The sequence below is a fragment of the Mastomys coucha genome, unplaced genomic scaffold (assembly GCF_008632895.1).
Source record: "Mastomys coucha isolate ucsf_1 unplaced genomic scaffold, UCSF_Mcou_1 pScaffold22, whole genome shotgun sequence".
Taxonomy (NCBI): Eukaryota; Metazoa; Chordata; class Mammalia; order Rodentia; family Muridae; genus Mastomys; species Mastomys coucha.
The window spans coordinates 252796406-252818497 of NW_022196905.1; the positions used below are offsets into that span (position 1 = coordinate 252796406).

Here is a 22092-nt window from a genome sequence, read left to right on the forward strand (position 1 = left end):
TTGAAATATGACTAAAATATTTCTGTGGTGGTGGTACATACCTTTAGTCCTCAGCACTCAGGAGACAGAGCAGGCCTCTGTGAGTCTGAGGCCAGCCTGGTCTACAGAGCAAGGTCCAGGATAGCCAGGGCTATACAGAGAAACCCCATCTTGAACTCCCCCCACTCCCCGTCTGGTCATTGAATTGACATGAGAATTTAGGAGGGATCCAGGTTTTGCCATTTTCCCAGGTAAGAGATGAAAGTGCTATTGGCCCACTGGCACTGCCTTTGTGCAGATAACAGTGTTGCATCTGCCTTAGCTTCTAAAATGTGGCATTTTGGAGGCTGGGGCGATGGCTCAGTGGGTAGAGGTGCCTGTTCTGAAAACCAGTGTTCAGCCTTAGAATTAAAGCTCCCTGGAGTCCACAGTGGAAGGAAAGAACTGACTTCTGAAATTTGTCCTCTGATGCCCATATACATCCATGTGCGCCCCTCCACGCACATCCATGCAACAATAATAAAAAAAATAAAACATTTCTCTGATGTCTACATACATGTATGTATGTGCATATAAATGCATCCATGGAATAGTAATAGAACAAGCTTTAAAGAAGGAACTGTGGATTTACTTGAATTTCCTGTAACTTTGAAAAAATGAGGAATCAGGCCTAGAGAGATGGCTTGGGTGGTTAAGAGAGCTTCCTGCTTTTCAGGGGACTATGGTCCAGTGCCTAGAACCCATGGTGGGTGGTCTAAAGCCACAGATAACTCCAGATTCATGGGATCGGATGGCTACTGTGTGCCTCACATACATGTACCATGTCCATGCACAAATGTAATGCACATATACATTAATACAAAATGTATCTATAAAATAGATATCATTTTGCTATTCAGAGCACTGGCTGGTTTTTCAACTCTAGAATGAGATTTATTCTTCCTCTCTCTCATCCTGTGCTTCTCCATCCCCAATTTTTGGTTTTGTTTTGTTTTTTAGATGGTTTTGACATGTGGATTCAATATCTTTACATATATAGTCTCTTTCAGTTTTCCTGTTTATCCTTACAACATTTTTTTTTTCAGAAGTCTTTCCATTGGAGTTTACCTTTTTAAACCTTTTACACTTATCATCCTAAAGTAGTTGAACATTTCACAAACTCATTTTAGGGTTTGTGGGTATGTAGTCCTCTTACTATTTTTATTTTGTTATAATATTTTAAAATTTAGGAGAATACTATACAGGAACTGAACATGCCTCTGTGTGTGATTGGATGTTTGGAGAGGACTCTCCATGAAACCACCATTGCAACTTACAAAGGCTTTATTTCTATTTTAAAGATGTATTTATTTTTATTTTATGCATAAAAGTATCTTGCATACACACACACACACACACACACACACACACATGCATGTACATTGTGTGTGCCCAGTGCCCATGGAGATCAATAGAAGGTATTGGGTCCCTTGGAACTGAAGTTACAGATAGTTGTGAGCTGCCATGTGGGTTCTGGGCACTGAACCTGAGTCCCTGTAAGGGCAGCCAGTGCTCTCAACCCCTGTTTATATACTTTTGCATTATGTTTATTAGTGTGAGAGTGTGGATGTGTGCACATGAGTACTGTTGCACATAAAGGCTAGAAGAAGACGTTAGATCCCCTGGGTCTAGAGTTACGCAAGTCTGTAAGCCTACAGAGGTGCTTGCTGGGAGCTGAACTTAGTCTTTTGGGAGAGCAGCAAGTGCTGTTCACCGCTCTCTCTAGCTCTCCTTTCCTGGAGATCATAATGCTTTCAGCCACTATTTCTGATACCAGTGAGAACAGTCGCTTGTACATTTGCTTCTGTTCTTCTCTCTTCTGGCCTTTGGTAACATCTGGTTCTCTTGTGTGTCTTACTATTTTAGGCTCTCATTCCTGAGATTTTACATGAGAATATGAAATAGTTGGAGGGATAATTGAGGCTCTGGATGGCAGGTTCCTTCCTCTAGAGAGCTTATCATTATCCCTTGCTTTGTAGTTAGATAGGAACAGGCCACTTTAATCCATTCAGAAACTGAAATGCCTGAGGCTGAGCTTCCTGAAAGGCAGGCCTGACTCTAGTTGTCCTGTGAGACAGTAGCCCTGCCATATTTACCAGGACCCTTCCTTTCCAACCCTGGGCTTACATTTATATCTTTCTCTGCCTATAAGGCACAAGCTTAGTCAGTCTTCTGTCTCTCTTCTACTACTGTAGAGCTGAAAAAAGGACTTGAGTGACATCCTATAGTCTTGCTATGTACTGCCCCACCTTCCCAAACCTTGGCCTTCCAAGTTCTCATTTATACCATACTTCTATGATATTTTCAAAGAAGGATGTGTATGCATACCTGTGCATGTGCATGCATAGGCATGTGCTTCCACATAGGTACATGCCTACACATACTACACACACACTCACACACACACACATTCAGAATACGTTCTAGCTATTGTCAGCAGGAAGGTAAGAAGGAGGGCCTAGGATACACAGATTGCCACAATTGCTGGATTTGTAAGTTCTGGAAACACACATCAGAGAGTAGAATATGGGGGCCTCTCATTAAACAAAGGGTCTAGTCAGGGTTGGTAGCGAAGCAACTGGCTGTGGCCTGAACTCTCTGGGACTGGGCCTTCATCTTTGAAATAGCTGTCTTTGTTGGGACAGCTTGCTCACATCTTGCTGTTGGCCTTCTCTCTCAGCAGGACTCTGCTGTGCACCTAAAGTAAGACAGTTTCTGTATCATATCATTAAAGCCACTAGCACTCACTGCACAGCCTCACCCACTGAAAATATCTCCTGGCCTGTCCCTGTCCCCTGGGGCACAGAATCACCTTTGGTTTGAGAACCACTCAGTCTTGTCAGTGCTGTACATTGACATGTCCCTTTATGACTCACACATTAACACGAGCATTGTTTCTAATGTGGATTTTTTTCTTTTAACCACAGGGTTCGAAACCGCCAAGTCCTTTGCCCTCCATGGCGCACACGTGATCCTGGCCTGTAGGAACATGAGCAGAGCCAGTGAGGCCGTGTCCCGCATTCTGGAAGAATGGGTAAGTGCTTTGTTTTCTAACTGTCAAATCCGCACATAACCCCAGGCTGAGTGCACGGAGGTTTCAGCTTAACGCATACAGTTCACTGCTCTTGGAATAACATCTTTGCTTTCTGAGTCATCTTCACATTGTTTACTGTGTGAAGGAGAGGGTGAATGAGATGGTTATTACTCATGCATTTGTTTATAGTTCACTGCCAGTGTCACTTGCTTTATTACGAGAATGTTTACTTGTTTAAATCTTTTATAAAGAGAAATGAAATGCCCATGAATGCAGTTGGGATGTTATGTGTTCACACAACATCATTTACCTGTTTCTGCAGTCATTTGATTGTTTTCATTGCCACAGTTTTATACATGGATGTTATACATTTTAGTCATTTTCACCTCCACCCCCATTACCCGCTCTAATCCCTCCTCTTCCTGCTAGAGCCCTTCTTCCCACGGGTCCCCCTTGACTTCATGAAGTTACAGGGTAAGCCATGCAGACAGCAGGGGAGATGGCTCTAAGCAGTAGCAACCGCCATGTGCGGACACAGAAGGGCCCACTCCACAGACTTCAGTTGTCCTCAGAGAATCACAGGGGAGCAAGATGGTAACACCTAGACGAGTCTTGTTTTCCTGTGGAAAGAGAAGGTAAAAAGTTAACGTCCTCCCTGGACCCTGAAAGGTACACATCCTTAGCTATTTCTTGTGCTCCCCTCTTGAAAAAGGTGTTGAACCTAGGCAAACAAGAGTGCATACCCGCTGATCTGCACTTGGATTGGCTCATCTAACACACAGCACGGTCTTTCCATCAGCACTTGGATTGGCTCATCTAACACACAGCACCGTCTTTCCACGGGGTGAAGTCTAAATAGCCCTTGGGCTAAGTCTTTGCTCCCTGGGTACAATTCCAGACAAAAAGAAAGGAGGAGGGAGCATTTGTTTTGGCTCAGGTTTCAGCCTAGAGCTGTTTGACCCCTTTGCTTTTAGACTGGTGACAAAGGAAGGTAGAAGAAGGGAGAGAAAGAGAGGGTGATGGGAGGGAGGGAGGGAGGAAGAAGGGATTTGATGGGGGACTGATTTGGGCTTCTGTGGATCCTCTAGGATACTTTATGCCCTAGTGGCCTATATTACTCTACTTGGCACCCCTCTGTAATTTCCAGCATCTCCCAACCGTACCATCGATTCTGTATCAGTTAGTAGACCTGTCCATCCAGGACGTCCGAACCTTTGTGACCTAATTTCATCCCCCAAAGCTCCGTATATGACTACTGCTGCATTATGGAATAAGCCTTCATATATGAACCTCTGGGGGGACACGGTACCTCCAAACTGTACAACTTCATTCTCTTTAATGGTTGCATGCTATGCCAGTGTGTGCGTATGCATTAAGTTAACCAGGGTCCCGTGCGATTACAAGTGATATAGTGTCCTCTATCGCCTGCATCAGACTTTCTCATAAATTCATGTGAAACTAGGTCTAAAGTAGGTGAACCCTTTTTGTTATTTAAGTCTATGACTTACCCGTAGGGATGAACCTTAGCGGTGAGCTCCTCTCTTTACTGGGTTATATATGCAGGGAACATTTTGGTGGCCTAGTTGTTGCTGCATGTCCATTCCTGTTGATTGTGTGGAATAGCTCACCTGGTGTCTCAGGGATGGTTTGACTTCTCAGATTTTGCTTGATTGAGTGATGTGTTTCAAATTGGAACGATTCCATTGACTTCAGTGATTCTGCTGTTAGCACACTGTACAAGGATATTAATGTTGAAGCTGGTCTCAGAAGGGGATGGCTTAGCTCAGTTACTTGCTTTTCACCTTTGAACTGATCTTTTTCTTAGACAGCACACCAGATGGGAACAGACTGGTCTGTAGCTATTCAATTTTGCTATCTTAAATCTCTACCCACCATCTATCAGTTACCTATTTGTTTCTCCATTTATCTATCATCCATCTCTGTTGCTATGTCTTTTTTTTTTTTTCCATGCAGGATCTCACTGTGTAGCCCAGGCTAGCTTTGAACTCACAGTAGTCATCCTGTGTCTGTCTCCTGAATTCTGGAATTATAGGTATGAGCCACCACACTCATCCTGTTTCCACTACCGTTTGATGCACAGAGGCAGAAATTCCTGGATCTACCTTGGGCCAGTCTCTTAATACATCTGGCACATATCTAATGAAGAAGGTTTAATAAGATCATCTGAGAGACCCAGCATGTACTCTTTCTTCCTTTCATGTTAAGTCCTAATAGTGACCCTGTGAGCCACCTTTAGATGATGGGAAATATCACTGTGGAGTTTCACCAGACAGTTTCCTGATATGGAGTAGCAATCCTAGAGGAATGATTATCTGAAAACATTCAAGTTAGGGATTTGGGAAGAGGAAACACCAGTGGGAACAAATGTATCACTTGCAGTTTCAAATACTAAAACGGCTCCTGGAAGGTTTAGACTATAGAAACTCAGCCCTTTGGTCCTATCTCATTGGAGCACTTGTTCTCTGGGTCTTCCTCATTCCCCCAAGATGGTGATTACAGAGGCCCAGATTTAGCATTACCATTTCCTGTCACTGCCTTCCCTGTCAGTGCAATGTAGAGTCCCAATACTGTCACCTTTATGTTTGGTAACCGCCCCCACCCCCAACTCACCCCTGACATTGCAGGTCCTGATTTCCTGTCTTTGCACAGGGATCTCCTCTGGCATTTCAGTGAGGATTGTCAAGGTCAGTTTAATCCACTGCAGGTTTTCAGTCTGCAAGCCAGCTTGAATGTGATCATACTTTACCTGGGATGGACCATGTCTGTTCCTGGCTGGGGATGTAAAACATATTGCTACCCTGTGGGAGGTTCTGAGTGATCCAGGGTTTTTTTGTTTTTTTTTTTTGTTGTTGTTGTTGTTGTTGCAGCAAAAGCTCATTCAGAAGTCCCAGGGTATTTTGGCTCCATATTGACCTTCAGGTGCCAAGGCTCTGTCGGCATCTTTAGCTTAGCTCTAGAGATGGAGTTGGTTTCTTCATCTACTCGGCTTGTTCCACCCAAGGCTTTCCCATCCAAGTTCCACTGTACCATTCAGGATCTCCATGTTCCCAGTGCTTCATATCTGTGTCTTAGCCAATGGAATCTTTTTTCTCAATTCTCAGTGTTGGGGCAGCTGACTGCCCTCAATCATGGGATTCCTGTCATAGACAGTGTCCAAGCATGACCCATTACAATAAAAAAAACAAGCTTAGTCTTCATTTCACAGAGGAGCTAAGGCATAGGTGCTAAAGAAGGGCCGTGCCCAGAGCCACATAGCTTGTGAGCTCAAGGAAAGGGCCCTTGTCTATGCCATCTGCCTTGAAGATCAGTTGGCTCTTCTCCCTCTTATCTGAGTGTCCCGTCCTTAAGTTTTGCAGTCTTTGCTTCAAATCCTTTGGTGGCATCCAAATGGTTAGTTACAGTCATATTCAGGGAAAGCAACTCATAGACATCAACATAGACACATCCCTCCTCCTCCTTAGGGATTGGGTCTCCAATTGTAACACATTCTATCTGGGAACTCACTATGTAGTCCATTCTTGAACCTATGACTCTCCTGCTTTAGTCCCTCACGTGGAGAGACTACTGGTGTGCACCACTAGATCCAGCCTCGGGTCTACCAGGGCCTAGAGTTGATCTGATGTTGAACTTAAGTAAGGTTCAATGTGAATACAATAGACCATTCTTCATGTGACAACCTAGAATGTCTCTGGACATATTCAGATGCTTTCTAGGAATGTTGCAGCCCATTTCTGGCTAATTATCATGGTTATAAAAAGCTGTTTTAGGGCTGGAGAGTGAATAAGAGTGTGTACTGCTCTTGTAAGGAACCCAAGTTTCAGTCTCAGAGCCCAGATTGGGCAACTCACAGCTGACTATAACTCCAGGTTCGGGGAACTCAGTACCTTCTTTTGGCCTCTGGGCACCTGCATTTGCATGTGTAAACTTACATATAGGTGCACAGGGATACATAATAGTAAAAGATAAAAATAAAGATAAAGATATAGTATGTTGGCAAAGACTAGAAACAAATACACACTATGACATTGGTAAAGTGTCCGAACTTCTGGAAATTTGAGCTTCTCCATCCATAAAGTGCAGAGTATAGTGTGCGTTTCAAGGCAGAGGTGGTTTGTGGTAAACACAAAGACTTACAGGTAGGGAAAGTGTTAACACATAGTGGAGAAAGATCCAGTGCTCAGTTAAATGCCAGTGCCCTGATTAGTAGCAGTGATGGAGTTACTAATTTCTTATACATGGAGAGCATCGTGAAGCTTGGTTTTTTTCACTCTCCACAAGTGGTCAGAAGGGGAGCTATAAGGAGGTTGTTTATCAACATGAAGCAGAGTCATGACGAATTGTTTCCCTGGCTTTTCATGTCTGGACTCCCACATTTTGATAGATGCACACTTGGTTGATTAGTATTTTCCAGGGCTCTTCATATTAGTACTCAACTGTCATCTGAAAAGCCGTCTTACTTATTTACGTGATTGCCTTTCCCTTTGTATTTACAAAGATCTGCCCTTTGCATCTATCCAGAAAATGCTGTTCAGGGCTCAGTCTCCAGGAACTGCAAGCAGTGGTTACTGAGAAAGGAGGGAGATGAGAGGCAAGGGGGTGGAGGAAGAGAGAGAGAGAGAGAGAGAGAGAGAGAGAGAGAGAGAGAGAGAGAGAGAGAGAGAGAGAGAGAGAGAGAGAGAGAGAGAGAGACAGAGAGACAGAGAGAGAGAGACAGACAGAGAGACAGAGACAGAGAGAGAGAGGGAGAGACAGAGAGAGACAGAGAGAGACACAGAGAGACAGAGAGAGACAGACAGAGAGACAGAGAGAGAGAGAGAGGGAGAGACAGAGACAGACAGAAAGACAGAGAGAGAGAGAGACACACACAGAGACAGAGACAGAGAAACAGAGAGACAGAGAAACAGAGAAAGAGACAGAGACAGAGAGAGACAGAGACAGACAGAGACAGAGAAAGAGAAACAGAGAGACAGAGAAACAGAGAAAGAGACAGAGAGAGACAGAGAGACAAAGAGAGAGACTGAGAGAGACACAGAGAGAGACAGAGACACAGAAAGAGAGACAGAGACACAGTGAGAGACAGAGAGAGAAAGATTTATTTGTGATGGTAGTGGAATGTGTATGTGGCAGAGAGCACACATGCTGGCTTGATTGTAGCTACCTGATCCAGTGCTGCAGAGCTAAATCACTCCAGTTTTCGATGGTGTTATTTCCAAGTCTGTTCTTCTCCCTGGAGTGAAGACACATGGATACTGATGGCACTGTTGAGTCCTGACAGCCTTTGTCATGGGCATCAGAAGTAGGGGCTTTACATTCGAAGGACTTGGTGCCAGCCATTATGTTGGGCAGGCATCACTGACACTTGGCTCCGATTACGCTGTGTAGTCCTAGCTGGCCTAGAACTCATGATGTAGACCAGGCTGCCCTCATAGATAATGCCTGCCGCTGCCTCTGCCTCCTGAACGCTGGGGTTAATGGTGTGTGCTGCCACCTGACACAGCTGAGCCGTCAGCACCGCTGACTCCTTGTTCTTATGCTGTAGTAATAAGTGTGGGTGATGGTGTGGAGTGCTCATCACAGCTCTGAGAAGTTCCCTGGAAATCCAGCAGCTTTCTGGCTGCCCCAGAGCCACTCAGCAACTTTGTGAGTGAGCTGTTGGAGTTTTGGGCCTTGTGGGAATTTTCTCTTAGTCCTTTTGATAGGAAAAGCCTACACTTGGAAGTTTGTTTTTCTAGATGGAAGGTGTGAGGGGTTCTGTCTTCTCATGCAATATGAGCACCTGTAAGTGTGTGTGTGTGTGTGTGTGTGCGTGTGTGTGTGTGTATGAGTGTGTGTATAGGTTGTATGTGGGGTGGCTGACATAGAAGCTTTGTTGCCCAAGTTAGTGGCTTGCCTTGGAAAACATAATTGCTATCTGAGACAGTCCAGGGTACAAAGCTCATCTTGTTGTTTTGAATGTCATTAGCTTAACAAGCCCACAAAACTATTAATATTATCACTAAGTGTCTTAGTTAAGGTTTCATTGCTGTGAAGAGACACTAGGAATATGGCAGGTCTTATAAAGGAAAACATTTGACTGGGGCTAGATTATAGTCAGAGTTTAGTCCATTATCATGATGTTGGGAAGCATGGCTGCAAGCAGGCAGATATGGTGCTGGAGAAGGAGCTGTGAGTTCTGCCTCTTGATCTTCAGTCTGCAGAAGGAGACTGTGAGCCATACTGGGCTCAAAGCCCGCCCCTAGAATGACACACTTCCCCCAACAAGGTCACACCTCCTAATAGTGCCACTGTCTTTAGGCCAACCATTCAAAACCATGGGTCTATGAGGTCCATTCCTACCCAGACCACCACAGTAAGTTACTAGGAAAAGCTCATCCTAAATCAGACTCTGGATTTCTCACTTATTTGCTTTAAAAGTTGTTTTTCTGCACAGTATTGAATTTCAGTAAATAAAATGTGATATAAACAACTCTGTGAGCCAGCAGCAGCTATGTAAACTTTTTGTTTGAGCCAGTAAACATAGCGCTCACAGCAGAAGACAGGGATGAAGTTCTAAAGTTCCACCCTGGGACATTTTCACATGTCATTTACTACCGTCTTGATTTGGTATTGAGGTGTCTGTGCGCTAGGTAATGTGCTTAGCATTAACAATGAAACACATACACCATGTGATTAACCTATCTGACTGCCAAGGCTTCAGGGGCTGGGTAAGAGGTGTGTAATTCCTGAGGGATGAGTGGGGTATCTGAATTTGAAACTACATCGCCCAATTCTCAGCCATTCTGTTATCTAATCTAAAATTCCTGTCGTGTATTTGTTCCTAAAGATTTGCCTGAGTTTTCTTTATTCATCTGTCTGTCTTCTGTCTTGTCTTCTGTCTGTCTGTCTATCTACATGCATCAGTATTTTGCCTGTGAATGTCTGTGTGATGGTGTCAGATCCTTTGGAACTAGAGCTGTAGGCAGGTGTGAGCTGCTATGTGGGTACTGGGAACTGAACCCGGGTCCTCTGGAGGAGCAGTCAGTGCTCTTAACCACTAACCTCCATATGTGTCTGTCTGTGAGTGTGTGTGTCTGTGAGTGTGTATGTCTGTGAGTGTGTGTGTGTGTGTGTTTGTGTGTACATGTATTTATTTATATGTGTGAGTGCAGGTGCACCCATGCCTTGGTGTACATGTAGAGGTCAGAAGACAGTGTTGGATATTGGAGCTTGCCTTCCACTTGTTTGAGAAAGTAGAAATTGTTTGCCCCAATGTGAGCCAGGGTAGCTGGCTCAGGAGCTTCTGTCTCTACTTCTCAGTGGATTGCTGGAACTGCCCATGCTACCACATCTGCTCTTTTGTGAGTTCTGAGTATCTCCCCTCAGAACTGCATGCCAGTAGGGAAAGCCACCGAGCCATCTCTGGTTTACTTGTAGGGAAGAGTGACCTTGAACTTCTGACCCCCTGCTTTGACCTCTCATGCATTTAGATCATGGCTTTGCATCATCATATCCAGTTTTCCTGGCGTTAGAATTGAACCTAGGCCTTCCTTCGGACATGACAGGCAAGCACTCTCTCAGTTGAGCCACACACTCCTAGTCTTGACTAGGCTTGTTAGAGAGTAAAGAACTCAGCTTGATACTGTACGCAAAATGCTTCATTGGTGTGCTAGTCAGTGTCTCATGATGGGAAATGTGTCAGTAAGGAGAGGGTACCTGTGGTTACCTAGGAAGGAACTTCCCTAGCTCTTTGTAATTTGATGTCATTGATAACTGGGTCAAAGGAGTCTGCATCTTCCCTTCCGTCCCCTCCCTTCCTTGTTAAGTGCTATGTAGTGTATTTACTGTTCTGCTTAAGTTGCCCATTTGACCTTTCTTGTCACAGGCCCAGGAAAGATTCTTTATCAGTTAATAAATTATTCATCCTCTCGTAGACATAATTGGTTGCTAAAATATTCCGAGTTTTCTCTGTCTTCAGAATGTCTGAAAAATTGTGCCTGGTCCTTCTCCTCCAACTTTTCCATCTCATTTCTCATTCTGAAAATTCTGCATTGACTTACTCTTAACTGTATCCACCGTTCTTTGATCACCATTTCTGTGTCTTCATTTTTTTTTTCCTTCCTGGCCATCCCTGGCAGTCTTGAACTGAGTCTTTTCAAACTTTATATCCATTATAACTGTTATATAACAAGGGCTGTGGTTCACCGCAGAATTTTAAGAGGATGAGCAGGAAGCACAGGTGGCTCGCTCCCAACCCTCACCCCCAATTGTGTGCAGCCCAAAGAAGATCCATCCTTTCAATAATGTGGGTTCCCCTGGGTTCTTATTAAGCAATTTTGACACAGTCTGAAAAGACAGATTTCATCTTCAGATGGTATCTAGCCAGCGGCTGCAAGGCCTGCATCTGGCCACTCAGCTTTTAGCCTGTTATTTAAGAGGAGAAAAATATACTTGAGACTGTTTTTCATGTTTATTATGGGGCATTCAGAGTGCCTCAGATGTAGTGTGTATTAGATTAAATAGAAGAGAAATAGTCACCGTGCTGATAAAACCATCCAGGCAAGGACAAACAGAGATCAGCAGGACTGAAGGCGGCGTCTCAGGCTGGCCAGCACATGGGGCAGAAGGTCAAGGTTAACCCAAGAGAACTATTGAAAACAGAACTAACTTAGGTCCTTGCTTTGAAGTCCTAGGGACTTGGGATCAAATTCTGACACAAACAGTTGCCCACTGGTACCCCTGGCTTGTTTCCTGTAGAATGTCACCAGTGACAACTTTCAGAGTCACCATGAGGACAGAGTGCGGCCACACAGAGCTCTTCTGCTACGAGCCCAACATGCTGCAATCCAGAAAGCTGTGTGCACCATTGTCCAACACAGATGAACTAGACAGATGCATTCACGCATCTTGAAAAAGCATTCTCCCCTTGTTCTAGTTCAGGCTCCTCTTATGAAAACTGCCATAGGCTGTGGGCTCGAGCAGGATCCGTTTCCAAGTGTTTTAGAAGCTAGAAATCTGACTACTGTGCCTGCTTGCTTAGGTTCTTGGTGAGGATTGTCTTCCCTTTTTATAGCTCATTATGTCTCTTCATGTTAAAGAGCAGAGAAATAGCAGAGATGGGGGGGCAGACAGACAGAAGGAGGAGGAAGAGGGGAGGAGGGAGGATGGAGGGAGTCACTTCTAAGCTCTCCTATTGGATCCCCTCATCTTCCAGCAGTGTCCGTCAGCACTGAAATGAGCTGTGATAAAAGAGTGGAGCCCCCTTCCATCCTTAGGAGGTAGAGAGGTGATTGTTACTGGTATAGCCTTGCATGACTTGGAGCTGGCCGGCCTTGCATAGGCTGGAGTTAGTGCTGAAGAGAAGTGGAGCCTGCAGAGCCCACCCCGTATCCCCAGGGGATTCGTGAGACCTGGTGTCTGTCCCTGTCCCTGTCATCTGGAGGATGTAGGTGCAACTGAGTTTTGAGATTTCTGCAGAAGGAAGGCTTCCAGGTGTGTTGTCGTGCCGTCAAAGCCTATGCACCAGTTCTTTGACAGTTCTCCCTTCAAGAATGGAGCCTGGCTCTCCTTCACCTGTGTGAACTGGAGCTGGTCAGTTGTCTCAGTGAGCTCCGGGTGCTGGGAGTGATGGAGGGTCATTCCCAAGAAAGGCGAAAGTTCCCGAAAGGCATTCTGATGCCTTCTTTGCACACTGTCTTGTGTCACTGGATTTGGGCCACCATATTAGGAGCTGTGTGAAATCTTTGCCACCACAATGCTAGTTTGAACCCACTCAGAACCCTCTGGCCAGCTCAGCCTTCTGTTACCCAGTTGCCATTATGGTCCATTAGATTTACATGTTAAGTTCTTGTTTCAGAACCACCCATTAGCTAGAACATTTCCCAGCTTATAACCTGCTAGATTTGATCAGGTACAGAATATGTACAATTTTTGGTCATACGCTTTTGAGGAAAACAGTAGTAACTAACATAGGAGCAGTGGCCTCCAGGGGAGAAGCCATCTCTGAAACGGACTGGACTCTGCGACCCAATGAACTCCTCAAAGTGTAAGGCATTTGAAGTTTGACTTGACTTCCCAGGTGCCTTACATATTACAGCATCCCAGGTTAGGGGCCTCCAGCTTCGCTGTGGACTCCCCTCTTCATGGGTCAACACAGGCATCCCATCCTGGTTCTGTGTGAATTAATTAGAAAGGCCTCCCTTATAGTGAAAACAGCATCTTCTATCCTGGACCACCAGACAGAGGTCCGCGCTCCTTCCCCAGAGCGCTATTGGCTCCTTTCTCAGAGCCCAACTAATACGTGCATCTCTCAAATTCCCTAAATAATAAATCCAAAGTTATTGAAGCTATCAGGTTACTGAGAGTTGGCGGTAAGTCTGCCCCCTCTCATTTCTTTGCAACCCTTGTCCCTCTTTTATTATTGAAGCTTGGGATGCTCATGGTAAGGCTAGGCAGCTGGGGAACTTCAGCCCCCAAATCTTGAAGCAGGCAGCAGCTGCGGGAGCTCGGGCCTGCACTGCCTTCCCTGGAGTTAATGAATCAGCACGCACCAAGGGCACAGCCTGCCTTTAACTGATAGAAGAATACCACATTTATTCACTCAACAATTCTGGGATCTCCAGTTGTTCCGACTACAAGGCAGTCTGCAACCCGTTAGGCCGGGAGGAACCTCAATGCAGCCTTTGTAATAGCTTTGTTGTTGTTTATTGAGAGGGACTAATTAACTTTGATTATTGCACTAATATTATGGCACTTTGACAGCCCTTCAGATTTATGACTCCGGGAAAATAAACAAATGAAATGCAGGTGCTGGAGCAGAAAGACTCCGTCATTACTGAACTTTAATTACTTGGAATGTGTAGCCAGGAGAGAATTGGTTGATGAATTACAGGATGCTTAAAACCAACCCCAAATTGAAAGCAAAGAGAAGACAGAAATGTAAGTGTAGAGGAGGCTGGAAAGATGCTGTATTTAAGGTGGGGAGAGCAAGGACACATCTGTGCTGCTCTCTGCGGTGTCTCATTGACTAATCTCGGTGGTTTTCAGTGCTGCAGAAACAAAGTGTTTTTCAAGGCTGAATCAGCATCACCGAGAACATGCTAGACATGCAGATTCTCGGGTCCTGCCCAGAATCACCAGCTCAGAGTCTCTGGAGGTGGGGACTCGAGGAAATCTGGGTACTCGCAGAAGTTGAGATACATCACCACCTGCTTTCCCGCTGTTTGTTTTTGCTAAGAGGGTAGGTATACAATTTTATCTTTGCTTACAAAAGTTAAATATTATCCTAACCCAGATCCTGAGCCATCCCAGAGATTTTTCAGCCCCGATGAAGCACTTTTTACCTTATGCTTCATCTCACTGGCCCTTGGTTAACCCTCCTTTTAAACTGAGAGTCATAATAGTAAGAATGGCAGCTAGCGCGATGGTGTAGTTGCTTCATTAAGTACTTGTAGTTCTTTCGTTCAGCACACGTTAATGATAGTCCCGTCCACACATTCATTTCATGAATTCTGGTTTCCTAAAAAGATCTTAAGGCAGAGAGATATTCAGGACTTTGTGCAAACTCACACAGCACAGAAGCCACAGGCATGAGGTGCCTTCAGGGCAAGCGCTCCTGCTTGCCCAGTTCTCCTGCCACATCCTCTCTGTGCCATGGAATACCCAGGCACAGGAGGTATTACCAAATACTCATGGGAAGAACAAGTATGAAGTCAAGATTGATAACAGAGTCATGGACATTGAAACTCAGATGGCACAATCCTGTGCTTGATTAACTTTAGAAAGGAGACCAGCACAAGGTATATATAACCACAAACATTTCTAAAGTTTTGAGCTTTGTGAGTTGATTAGCCTGTTGATATTTCTGGGGTCTCCAGTTCTTCCACTGGCTTCTAGCTTGTTCAGGAAGAGGTAGTTATTTGTGGAACGCTGTATTGCGGTATTTATTCCCGTTTGTTGGACATCACTTATCCTTCATTGATTATAAGTAGCCAGCCTCCCCACTCATGCTGGTCTCGGGAGGGCTGACTGTGATGGAGAGTGGACTAATAAGCAAACAACCTTGAGGGAGAGGAAGGAGAACCTCTACACAGAAAGATTGGCTCCAGAGGCTGTACTGAAGAGCAGAGGGGATGAAATAAGGAGCTAGCCAGGCATGGTGGAACACACTGGTAATCCTAGCATGTGGGAGGCTAAGGCGAGAGACTTGCCACAGTTTGAGGGCACTCAGAGATGGTGACATAGGGAGCTGAAAGCCAGTGGATAAATTCCATAGGCCTGTGGTCTTCACGTGAGTATGTAAACAGGGAGAACAGGGACCTGGATGCTTATTTTATTCTTCGCTTCTGCTTGCATTAATTGCATTAGTAATTGTTTTAAAATGCCCAAGATGTTGTTAGAGTTTGAGAAGGTAAACATAAAAGCCTTCTGGTTTCCCGTTGCTCAGGTCAGAAGAAACAGCAAGGGTTGGCTGTGTATATAACATTCCACTTGCTTCTTGGTTAATAAGTGTTCAGCATGACAAGTGGTGAAGTTTGCCTAGATTATGTGCATGTACCTGTGTGCATATACAGACAGACAGAGGGAAGCAGAAGAAAAGAGAACACAAGTGAGCTGGCAACACAGAGACAGGACAGACAGACAAAGACAGGGAGACACGGTAGAGCTGAAAACTTTCCTGGCAGCCTCTTAAGGAGTGTTCTCTTGGACCAGCCTGGGCAGGATGAGGGAGCGGGGCTCACTGGTTCTTATGTCCCCTGGTCATTTCTTGCTTAGAAAGGAAGAAATTAGAATTGTTGAGCTATGATTTGTTTTAATCAGAAAGAAATTGTCTAACATAAATCTCTTCTCGAGTGCTGGAAAAGCCCTAAAGCGTCTGGGGGGCAAATATCAATACTTTGCAAAGGAGGAATGATTGTTCCAATTCGTGGCTTAATTGACTTTAAACCTTAATGAAAGTCAGGCCAGGGCAGGCAGCACACACTGCAGCCTGGATCAGCAGTGAGATCTGAACCAGGGAAGGAGGAATTTAGAGTGGTTCCAGTCCTATGCAGCTGATGTTCAGTTCTGATTGGCTGGGGCCACCAAAGACAAGATAATACCTCCTTTTCTTCCCAGGAAGAGAACATATTTTTTTTCTTCCTGGCTAGTATCGTAATTTAGTTTAAATTACAGCTTCCTCTCCATCCCAATTGGAAGCATTAGTTTATTTTGGATTATCATTCCCCAAGTGAAATTTCATTGATACTGTGTATAATTAAATATAGATTTTTTTTTAAAAAAAGCATAATATATATATATATATATATATATATATTTAAATTTGTTTCTGGACAACCTGGAGTATATGAAGACTTTATTTAGGAAGAATAAATGGCTCCCAAAGTCAGCCCAATGGTTGTTGGAAAGGATTCATTTAGCGTCTGTACATCTCCATCTGTTGGGCACTGGGCTGGGTATCTGGGAGGGCTGCAAAGTCTAAAAGGGTTGGAGGTTGTGCATGTCTAAGCAACAGACCCAGCCTTCAGTCTGCCTGAGTCTCAGTCCTGTTTGTACCATATGAGAGCCAGGGATCCTTCAATTCCTGTTGTGTCTATAATAGGGTGTGCCAGTAGTACCCAAATAGTACCCAGTGTTGTGAGGATCAACTGCAGTGCCGCTCGCCAGGAACTAAGAATGATACTGGAGTACTTAGAGTGGTGCCTGGTATAATATCCAAGTGCCAGCAGAGATTAACAATCAAAAGCCAATCCAGTGGGGCTGGGAAAACGCCTTACAAGCAGGAGGACTTAAGTTCAGTCCCAGGAACTTATATTGCAGAAGACTGGGGTTTGTTGTTGCATACTTTTAATCCTGGCCCTGGGGAGATAAAGACAAGTAGATCCCTGGGTCTGGATGGCCAGCCAGCTTCACCTACTTGGCAAGTTTCAGGCCACTGAGACCCTGTCTCAAAAAGAAGGTAGACAGTGCCTGAGGAATGTCAGCCATGGTTGTCTTCTCCATGCCACTTGCACTAGTGTGTGTACATGTGTACATGTGTGTGTGTGTGTGTGCACACTACACATGCAAACAAGATAGAGGAAAAAAAACCCTCACTTGTGGCACACATGCAGAATGGCCTCACCTGCCTGTCCAGCTCATGTCCAGCCACTCAGCCATCTCTGCTCCTTGTTCAAGCCCTATCAGAACCACTGCATCACCCTACCTTCCCACCTCCCTGCGTCTTGACACAGTCTGCTTCCTCAGCTTGGAGGGATCACAGCAAGCTTGTCCACATACCATATCTCCCTGGGCCCCATGAGTCTCTGCTCATGCGTGTCACTTCTCCAGAGTCTCCCCGGGATTCTCTGGGATGCTATCCTGTTCTTCCCACTTCAAAAGTACCTGTTAGTCCACCCCTCTCAACTAGGTACTGTGATGAGCACTACTGGAGAGAACGAAGCTTCCTGCCTCCCAGGAACTTACAGACTGCGTTTGGTTTCATTTATTTAACTCCTGATTCGCATATGCTAGCTTTAAATGATAAAGAGTTTCATTGTGACATTTCCACATAATGTACAATGTAGTAGATGTCTAATGTACTTTGTCACAGTCACCTCCCCTGCATCCCTTCCCCCATACCTCCCTATTCACATTTCTCAACATCCGTCTTTCACTTCCATGTCACCTTTAGCGTTCAGTTTTTAAATTATGCATTGATTGATTACGGCATTGATCCCATTGTGTATCGATCGTTTGTCGGATGGGCTTCTTATTTAGTGAACAAATACTTATTGACACCATCTGTGCATGCAGTCTACTGGATTCTGAGTATGTGTGTATACACCTTATTGTCCTTGTCCACATGGAGTCTGAGTATAGTGACAGATGTGTAAATGAATAATAGCATCCAAGACACTGGTGTGTGTGTGTGTGTGTGTGTGTGTGTGTGTGTGCATCTGTCTGTCTGTCTGTCTGTCTGTCTGTCTACCTAGTATGAAGGTAGATGGGGTTGAGATCTGGTTATGGCCCGAGCTCAGTGTTACTTGTGCAAGGGGCAGACATATTTAGAACTATGTCACTCAGCCTGACATTGAACTTCTGGCCCTCCTATCTCTCTATGTCCTCAGTGCTGGGATTTTAGACATGCACCACCAAGTGTAACTGGAAAGATGAGTTTTATTTATTGATTGATTGATTTTTGATGCTGCTAGACTAGTTAGTGGTTAAGAACAGAGGTTTGGATTCAGACCGAGATTGGTTGGAGCCCTCCCTGGCTCTACATTTCTATAGTTGTATGGTAATCTTAGCTGTCAGTGGTCCTCCATGTGCCCTCCATCTCCCTGAGGGAGAAGGACCATTGCTTCCCTGCATCACAAGATGATTGTCAGGTGTAAATGGAACAGCAGTGCCTTGCTCATGGTGCTGGAAGCCCCAGCTTGTCACCTCTCCATGCTCTGCATGTCTCCCCTCTCTCCTTCCCATCAGCAGCCCCTCTGCCTCAGCAGGGCGGGCCTCAGGGCCAGACATAGCATCCTCTGGGTCCATCAGCTTCAAGTTCAAAGGAAAGCTTCCTCGCTGTGGTATTGGATTTTGCAGGATGGTGACAGCTTCTACAAACCTCTGGTCCGTGAGCCGGTCTGGAGAAAATTGAATCATTCTCTGCGCCTTTCGGCTCATATCCTAAAAGCCTGCACAAACACTCAGGGCAGGCTTCAGCAACTTCGCATCAAGGGCTCAATCACAGCTTCAAAATAAGAACATCCCTCATTGCTCTCCGCACGTGAAGCAGGACGTGGAGCCTGTCACAAACCTCGGAGCTACAGATAACACCCCTTACCCCAAACACATACCATATCAGAAAGTCCTTGCAGGCAGAATCCACTTAGCGTGCTCTGGGCTTCTCCATATGTGGGTTAAGGACAGGGGGAAAGGAGCTATCAGGAGCAAGGGCTCACCTGCAGCTTCAGGTTGGCTCTGTCTATTGATGTCTCCCTCAAAGGAGTTTCCTGTTCCAGTCTGGGAAAGCAAGCTGAGCTCTGCAAGGGTGGCGCAGCCCTTTCTCGTCATGGTGGAGCCACCAGCTTCTTTACCGTCGCGTGTTCACACACTCCTCAGCAAAGAGCCCTCTGTAGAAATGACTGTGAATTTAGTAACTGGCAGTCTGGAGTGATTTGCAGAGGATTTATATGTGAAGGGAAGCGGATGGATTAAAAATATTAAACAGTGTAGCCAGGACCCACACAGATGAATTGTTGAGATCTATTTTCTCCCTCTACTCTAAACATATGGCACGAATTTTCCACCCTCATTACAGTTGCTGAGAGAAGGCAAAGGCAAATATTGATATTTCATTCATGTTTTACGGTGAAAACACTGTTTGGTTTGTTTATACAGTTCGACTATCACAGTTTTTATGGTTGGCAATGAAACCACTGTAAAGCCAAGGCTGGGTTATATAGCAGAAGCGATAAGCCCTCACATTCAGGGAGACTCCCTGGACAGGATGGCTAATGTCACATGTACAGAACGAACAACTGAATTGTGGGTCAGGACAGGCTAGTCAGGATGTAATATCTAACAGCACCTGTGGACTCTCCAGGACATAAAGCTACCAAGGTCTCTCTTGTTTAGACTGAATCTCTGGCCTGTGTTGCTGGGAGTGCTGTGGGGGATGGGAGAGGTGGAGGGAGGGCTTGCGGCCCATGTAGCTGGATGCTGTACACAGGAAGGAAGAGGCTTGCTCGTTTGTATTGCAGCTAAGCTTCCGTTCCCAAGTGAGACCCGCCGCTAAGGCTCACACCCCATTGGCCAGTGCAAGTCTCATGGCATTCCCTTGTTTAGTTAAGCTACAGTGTGTACATGGACAGGGACAGATGGCTGTAATGTCACAGATAGGACTGAAGACTGCCTTCCACAGCTACACTTGTCTCAAGCCCTTTTGTAGTTTTTGGTTTTAATTGATTATCTGGTGTGTGTGTGTGTGGGGGGGGGTACATATGGAAGCCATAGTTAAACATTGGGTGCCTTCCTCCATCTCTGTCTTGGAATTCACTGGTTTGGTCAGACTAGATGGTCAGTAAGTTCCAGGTCCTTCTCGGCATCAAACTTTATGTTCCAATACCCACATGCATTTCTTGTCCATAGATGGAAGATAGTTCTTCATACATTTCATGCAGCCAGCTGTTGAGAGGTACCTGTCTTCATTATCCCCAAGCTAATGGTCCCAGAGCCCTGCCTGTGTCCCAGTCCACTAGACCACATCTCTTTAGAACATCCTGTAAGCATGAAACAGAACATTTTTCTTCTCTTGCCACTCTTTCTCCCTCTTTTGGAGACAAGGTGTCTCCCTAGCCCTGGCTGTCCTGGAACTCACTGTGTAGACCAGACTCAGTGGTCTACCTGCCTTTCTCACGAGTGCCAAAATTAGAAGGCAGACGCTCCTATCACCCAGCTTGGCATTTCTTCCTTTAAAACTTTTTGGACAAGGGGCTGGCTAGATGGTTTATTGGGTACAGGCACTTGCTGCTAAACTTTGATGGCCTGAGTTTAATTCCTGGGGCCCACAGGTTGGAAAGGAGAGAACCAACTGCTTTGGGTTGCCACCTTACTTCCGCACGTGCCCTGTGGCATGCGTGTACACACATGAAAAGGTGAATAAAATTTTTGAGCAAACTGAGGGCTCTACTGTCACATGTATGTGTCACACACATGTGTGTATCATGTTCTACATGGTGTGAAGCCTAGAGCATGCTTCCCTCCCCACCCCTCTAAAGAAGGGAAGCTTGTTTGTTGTTCTTATTTTCATTAGGATCCTTTCTTTAGGCTCCATTGTAATTCTGAGAATTTTCAAAAAAGAATCAATTAAATGGAAATGAGTTGTTTTGAACGTCAGCTGAGCAGCTGTGTCCGAGGGAGGCAGTTCATCTGAGGCTGAATCTGCCAAGATGCATGTTTGGGGTTGGGGGATGACAAACCAAGGTTTTAATTTCTTTGAGTCTCAGTTTCAACAGGTATAGGTTAAAGAGCCTGAAACATTGCTTTCATGTTTATCATTGTGTTGGTGTTCAGACATCTATAATTTAGCCTGCATTGGGCACCCTGGTGGCTTTCTGTAAGCTTGACTTTTATCTCCATGACTACTGAGGAATTGTAACATTGACAACTAGAGTATTCAGTGGGTGGATGCATGTCTTTTCTTCACCCTGTTTGTTGAATGACGGAATGCATGAGCACCCCCACCCTTGGTTTCAGTTAGCTTTCTGCCTTGAGGTTGAAGAAACTCCAAGTCTCTGTAATAAATCACGTGTGGCCAGCTCTACAGATGCAACAGTATGCAGGTAGCTGGTGAACTTTTGCTTTCCCCTTAACATTTCCCTATCTAAGTCTTCCTCCCTAAAGAAAAATGTGAAAACCGTGATTGCATTTAAGCAGCTCTCTTGGCAGGCGTGGGAGATGGGTTCTGGGGATGTTGGTGCTGTGATGGGTGTTTCAAAAGCATCGAGGCCTCCTAACGTTTCATTTCCATTAAGCATCATGGATGCATTCCAAGAATTTAATTAATATAGCATCACTGCCTTCATTGTGATTCCTCAGTAGGGTTATGAGAACCTGGGAGTGTTCAGTTGATTAAATGGCATTTTTTGTGGGCTTCCAACTACTGCTTTTCATGGAATTTAGTACCTGCCAGTGTCTATTAAATCAATACTGTTAAAGGGGATCACAAAGGAAAGAGGTGTTTATATCACAATGTAGAACAGTTCTCTTAGCTACACAGGGGAAATAGTTGTAAGAGTATACAATGCACAGTAATGGGGTTTTATTTAAAAAGTAAGACCACAATCTGGAGATGGTTTGAAGCTGATATTAGAAAAGAATCACAGTAAATAATATCTTATAGACAGCAAGATGTCTATATTATGAGATAGTCCAGAGGGTTACTGACAGACCTATGGGTGTTAAGCCTCTCCGTGGGTGCTGGGGGAAAGAACATGCTCCTTGAAGCCTCCCTTTGTTAAAGTATTCCTTCTTCCCCCTCCTCTCTCTCTCTCTCTCTCTCTCTCTCT

General features: G+C 45.0%; 1 protein-coding gene across 1 annotated transcript in view; it reads left to right on the forward strand.

The window, feature by feature from the left end:
• The window catches only part of Wwox (WW domain containing oxidoreductase), a 922329-nt gene that overhangs the window by 47482 nt on the left and 852755 nt on the right, over positions 1-22092 (forward strand). Inside the window, exon 5 of the mRNA XM_031341509.1 lies at positions 2946-3052. Within this exon, the coding sequence (XP_031197369.1) occupies positions 2946-3052 (107 nt within the window). The remainder of the gene's footprint in view (positions 1-2945; positions 3053-22092) is intronic.